The sequence below is a fragment of the Bos indicus x Bos taurus genome, chromosome 24, assembly GCF_003369695.1.
Source record: "Bos indicus x Bos taurus breed Angus x Brahman F1 hybrid chromosome 24, Bos_hybrid_MaternalHap_v2.0, whole genome shotgun sequence".
Lineage (NCBI taxonomy): Eukaryota > Metazoa > Chordata > Mammalia > Artiodactyla > Bovidae > Bos > Bos indicus x Bos taurus.
The window spans coordinates 21052704-21058703 of record NC_040099.1 but is presented as its reverse complement, the minus strand read 5'-3'; the positions used below and the strand labels follow the sequence as shown (position 1 = coordinate 21058703).

The 6000-nt window shown below is 55.9% G+C and overlaps 1 protein-coding gene across 10 annotated transcripts in view; it reads left to right on the top strand.

Annotated features, from left to right (window-relative positions):
- The first annotated feature begins 3428 nt into the window (after positions 1 to 3428).
- Positions 3429 to 6000, top strand: part of FHOD3 (formin homology 2 domain containing 3) — a 521961-nt gene continuing 519389 nt past the window's right edge. For 4 of the 10 annotated variants that reach the window (XM_027526416.1, XM_027526412.1, XM_027526411.1 and 1 more), the window contains exon 1: positions 3452 to 3737. In XM_027526416.1, coding sequence (XP_027382217.1) covers positions 3573 to 3737 — 165 coding nt within the window. In that variant the 5' untranslated portion in view covers positions 3452 to 3572. Of the gene's footprint in view, positions 3738 to 6000 lie in introns of all 10 variants that reach the window. The other 6 variants (XM_027526417.1, XM_027526409.1, XM_027526407.1 and 3 more) reach the window with 5 other exon arrangements.

Below are 6000 nucleotides of genomic sequence, written 5' to 3'. Positions count from 1 at the left end.
TGTCTCTCTAGAAGAGCTGATCTTAGAAATGTGTGTTGGAGGATAAGTGGGTTCAGCTGGCTAACTAGATAGGTAAGAGCATTCCAGGTTGAGAAGCTCACATGAAAAATCTCAGCATGTTTCAGTCAGTTCAGTCACTCAGTTGTGTTTGACTCTGCAACTCCATGGACTGCAGCAAGCCAGGCTTTCCTGTCCATCACCAACTCCCAGAGCTTATTCAAACTCATGTCCATCAAATTGGTGATGTCATCCAACCATCTCATCCTCTGCCATCCCATTCTCCTGCCTTCAATCTTTCCAGCATCAGGGTCATTTCAAATGAGTCAGTTCTTCCCATCAGGTGGCTAAAGTATTGGAGTTTCAGCTTCAGCATTAGCCCTTCCAATGAATATTCAGGACTGATCTCCTTTAGGATGACTGACTGGATATCTTTGCAGTCCAAGGGACTCTCAAGAATCTTCTTCAACACCACAGTTCAAAAGCATCAACTCTTCGGCACTCAGCTTTCTTTATATGCTCAGCTTTCAGCATGTTTGGGAAAGGGTAATAATTCAACATTGCCAGGATGTGAAGGAGTAAGTCTGGAGTGGTAAATTGGAGCAGATCTTAGACAGTCTTGTGGGTTTTGCATGTAAGGATTTTCCCCTGAGATATGACACATCTAATGTACATCTTTGAAAGATCACTGGCTCTGAGACACCTGTGGAAGCTCCAATGTAGGATGCAGGACTGGGGGTGGGAGACACATTGGAAGACTAGCATAGGAAGTGAGGGCCAGACAGAGGGAGAGTTGAGAAAGAGTTCAAAGGCTGATTCAGTGACAGGTCATAGTGACCAATAGGAGGATACAGGACCCAAAGATGTCTCTGATGTTTCACTCACGCACCAGAATCTATGGTGTGCCTTTTCTGTGCTAGGCACTCTGCCAGGCACTGGGGGCGGGGGGTGTATAGGGTTGAATATCACATGCTCCCTGCCCTACGCTGGTTTTCAGTTTAGTGGGAACACAGATATATATTAACAGAAACTGTAGTTGTGATGCTCTATTTTTACGAGGCGAACAGAGCCCAGAGGAAATGAGAAGAGCTGATGAAGAGGGAGAAGGTGAACTTAGAATGGGTAGAACTAATGAAGCTGAGAGAAAAGAGTTTGAAAAAAGTGTGGTCCATGGTGACAGATGCTGCTGAGAAAGTGGATGGCAAGGCTGAGGTGTCCCCCTAACGAGGCAACAAGGATGGCACTAATGGTCTCAGAATAGCAGGGAGGGCTGTCCATCAGATGTTTTGGGGTGTGGAGCAAAGAGGTGGTGACGATGCTGAGAAATGAATGTAGCTCTTGCTTTCAGAAGCTGATCAGGAAGTGAAGAAGAGATAAGCCACGGAGAGGCAGCCTTCATAAAGATGTAGTTTTTAAGAGAAAACACTTGAGTATTTACGCTCATCAGGACCAGCTGTATAACCTGTGGATCCCAATGCAGAATGAAACTTCCAGTCCTCTTGTTACATTGTTATGAATTTAAGGACCACAATAGCAGAGTGTGAAACCAGCGCGGGGCTCTTCTAAGAGCTGGGATCTGTAGGATTAGCCCAGGCTGTGTGCCAGGAGGCTGGTCCTGATTCTCAAGGGGAAGGAGCCCAGGAAGGAAGGAAGAAGAAGGCCAGATCAGTGACACAGGCTGATCCCAGAGGAGCCAGGAAGGGACTCAGGATCCAGATGAAGTAGAGCCTTGAGCAAGAAGAAAACCAGGGCTTTGGTCATCTCTTGAGATGGAGGAGACGGAAGATGGACATTCCAATGGAGAGGAGGGGAGTGGGAAGGGGAGGACTTCACCCTGGAGCCATGACCTTCTTTATTGAATAATCTGTAGGTGAAGGGGCAGAAGCTTGTGGCAGCCTGAGATGAATGGAGGGCCACCGTGAGCAGTGCTGAGAAACCTGGGAGGAGCGGGGTGGGTCATTAGAGTGGCTGCTGCCAGCAGTGGATGGGGTGGGAACATTCTTGGGACCTGCTAGCTGAGGCCAAGAAAGTGATACAGCATGGAGGTCACTGATGGGCTGGGATTCATGTAGGGACAGAGGTGAGAAATGGGGCGGCTAGAAAGAATGGAGGCCTCCCTCACTGAGGAGAAATGAAAATGGTGATGAAAATGGGAGGGTAGGAGGCAGGGGTTCAGAGCGGATGGGATTTTAGCCTCTGCCCAAGAGCTGATGGTGAGGTTGATGTACTGGCCTGTCTAAAGGACTCGTGCAGAGAGAACTAGCTCTGCAGGAACGAGCAGGTGTCACGGATCATGGTTATTTTAAGAACAGGCGTTAAGCCTGGACGTGCGTCGGGGAGGGTCCACGGAAACGGAAGGTCACAGGTGCGCGTGAAGAGGCTAAGCGTGGGACGCGGGGTTACTTCCCCTTGAAGCCAGAAGGGGAGCCACATGTCACAAAGTCGGCTTGTTTAGACGCGGATGTTGAGAGCCACTGAGTTTATTCCACGAGACCTGCATGAGGCACGAGGGTACCCGCGACCTTGGCCATAGCCTGGGAATGGAGAGAACCGGGAGTTCTTATTGGAAACGAAGGGGGTCACCCTCGAGCAGCGAGAAGCCTCGAGGCGCCGGGCAGGCCGAGGCGGGCAGCCTGCAAACCTTCCCTCCAAGTCCCTCCGTGCCCGGTGGGCCCCTCGCTCGCCGCGGCCTCCCTGCAATTCGGTGACCCCCCGGAAGCGCCCCTGTTGCCCCACTAGATCCATTTAGGGCTTTAGGAGACCTCACTGGCCAAAAGGCCGTGGGGATGCGGAGGATCAACCAGCACACGCAGCCCCCGAAGCCTCCCGCCTGGCGCCCTCCTGGGCTTGTTTCTTAAGAACCGCTGCCAGCGATCCCCGGTTCACCCTCCTCCTTCTTAGCTTCCTTCTCTCCGAGGGAAACCTCCCCGGAACCCTGCCCAGGGCTCCAGGTGGCTGCCACTACCCTGCTTACTTTCTTGCTTGTCGGGGTGGGGTGGGGTGGGGTGGGGCGGGGGGCTTCCTCGCCTCCTGGTGCCCAGCTGGGGCTTTCCGAATCCAGGCAGCAGGAGTCCGGCCGCCGCCGCCTTCATCTGGAAAGAGTTAAGCCTGCTTTCAGATGGATAAGATGCCCGAGGACGGCTCTGCCCCCACCCGCCCTACACCTCGGTTCCCCTAGCTCCGAGGGGTGCAGCTCGGCCGGGGCGCACGTGCTGCGGGGTCTGCCCGCGGAGCTTTGTGTGTGGGGAGGGTTCGGGGGTCTTTCCGCCAGCGCACTCGGCCCAGGGCTGCGGATACTGCGCGAGCCGCTCTCCCTTTCGCGTTCCTAGCGGCGAGTCGCGTGGGTCCCTGCTGGCGCGCGGGGGACGCAGAAGGGGAGGAGCCGGCGAGCCCCGGGAGGAGGGGGCCCGCCGGCCCCGCCCCCGTCCCGCCCCCCGCGGCCGGAGCCCGGGCTGCAGCCAGGCGCGCCGGAGCCTGCGAGCCCGCGAGCCAGCGAGCGGCGGCCGCGGCCTCCCCTGCTTGCGGTGACCCCCGTCGATCCCGGGGCCCGCGCCCCCCTGGGGCAGGGATGCATCATGGCCACTCTGGCCTGCCGGGTGCAGTTCTTGGACGATACGGACCCTTTCAACAGCACCAACTTCCCCGAGCCCAGCCGGCCGCCGCTGTTCACGTTCCGCGAGGACCTCGCGCTCGGCACCCAGCTGGCCGGGGTCCACCGACTGCTGCGGGCGCCGCACAAGGTACGGCCGGGCGGGAGGCGGGGTGGGGGGGCGGGCTGGGCCCCTTGGGCGCAGTCCCTGCTGCGGGACGCGCCGGGGTAGGGGCGCCGCGGGCGAGCTGAGCTGGGTGCGGCCGGGGGACCAGCGCCCAAGGGCAGACCTCCCCTCTCCCCGTTAGGCAGAGGGGTCCGGGCACGCGCCGGCTGGCTCGGGATCGCCCGGGCCGGCGAGGAGGACCGCCCCGCGTTCCGGCCCAGAGCGGGGGCGGGCAAGGCCGAACAGGTGCGGCGCCGACCGGAGGCGGGATGCAGAGGGTTCCCCGCGCCTCGCCGTTAGCTCGGCCGGGTGGGCGGGGTGGGTTCGGACGCCGGCGGTCGGTCCCCGCACCCTGGCGGGCGGGCGCCGAGCTGCGCGCGGAAAGAACCCGGGCCCCGGGGACTCTGGTCCTTTCGAGGAGGGCCCCGAGCGACGCCCGGGACAAAACCTCTTCGACCTTTGGGGCCGCTGCAGGCGGCAGCGCGACCCTCGAGATAAAGCACGCTTCCCGGGGACGCCTCTCCTTCCACCCCTGGGGGCGCCGCGGAGGACGCCGCCAGCGCTCAGCAATCGTGCTCAGAGCAGCCCCTTTTTTCTTAGAAGCAGGTGGTCTTTGGGGAGCAGTGGCCGTGGGAGGAGGGGCGGGGGCGCCGAGGGGCGGCCCTCGTGCACAAAGCCCGAAGTGAGTGACCCCTGGGAAGAATGGCTTGATTTTTTTTTTTTTCTTTTTCTTTTTTAACCCTTTGCGGGACAGGCATCTTGCAAAGTGTGTGTATTGCAAAGAGAGCTGGGCACTGAAAGCCAACCATTTAGTTTACCCAGGAGAACCCTTCCTCCCACTTCATAGAGTGACTGCATCTTGAATAACTTTCCTGGTACTTCACCCCCCCCCACACACACCCCCCACCTCCCCGGCTTAGGGTTCATATCAAAGCTTGTAGATGATTTATTCTTTGAGGATCAACAACTGATAAATATTTGGAAGCGTTAACACTTGATGACAAGAAGAACAAAATTAAGTTTTAAAAATTCCTTAGGTTTCTGTATGTTGTTCACCTGCCTTGGAAGAAGGGAGGGAGGTTGATGTGGAAACCAGTGAACTTTGGCAGTGGTGTCCGTTGGTAGTATATCACGGCTCCCCCCTCCCCTCCCCAGCCCCCATTACTTAATGAGTAACCCATCTTCAGGAATGAGGAGTAGGGCAGTTCTATCTCCTTTTCTCTGTGTTGGTGCAGGATGGATAGTCCCGGGAATCCCTGTGGTCATGAAAGGTTGGGTTGGGAGATGGGGAGACAGAAAGATGTCTTGTGGATTCAGCTTATCAGGATCACTTTGTCAGTTACTTGGTTCCTTGATCAGTGAATTCAGTTAAAAATCTTTGTAGGGCTTCTTCAGCATGGTTGTTTCATTCATTATGGTCTCTGATTATAGTGATCCTTTGTTGAAACCGCAGAAGACTCATAATTGTGGCCCTGTGACCTTGAAGTGGTTTCCTTGGATTTCAAACCCAGGGTTGACCTTTCAAGCTGGAAACTGACATACATTTTTATGTTTCCATGGATGAGCCCTGTAGCCTGATCCAGCGTTCCTGGTCTGGTAGGAGATCCCAATGCCCCAGCGTTACGCTGTCCCCCGCCCCCATGCCCCCAGAAAGCCACAGCACAGCAGATGCACTGGCTCACAGGACTTTCAGCGATGACCCTTGTGGAATAAACAGAACCTGAAGACGTCCCACAGACACCCTTGATCCCTTGTCTTGGGGGGCCCGGCCAGCCTCAGTCTCAGAGTCTGTTGCCTGAAGACCCCTGTCGTACCATCAGATGTGTGGCATGGTTGTTCACATCTAGAGCCAACTCAGTGGCTGGTTGTATTAGCCAGGGTTCTACAAAGCAGAATTCAGGGCATTTCTGTGCCCAGGTGTGCATTACTATTGTAAAATGCTGGTTAATTTCCAGCAGGAGATCTCCCAGATTGAATGATCCATCTGTGATAGACAGAGCTAATGAGTTTTGAGTGCTTGGTATGTAGGTGTGTGCTCTACTAGGGATGTCAGTGTGGCATCTCATTTCATGTTACACATATCTGTCAAGTGCTGACTTTTACTGGACCTGTTTGATGGATGAGGAAACTGAGGCCAAGAACAGTTGAGTAACCTAGTTTCTCTAAGAGTGGGAGCTGATATTGAAACGTGGTCTGTGTGACTTGAGACCCCACTGCTGTTCTGCTCCCTGGACCAGTCGTTTGGCCA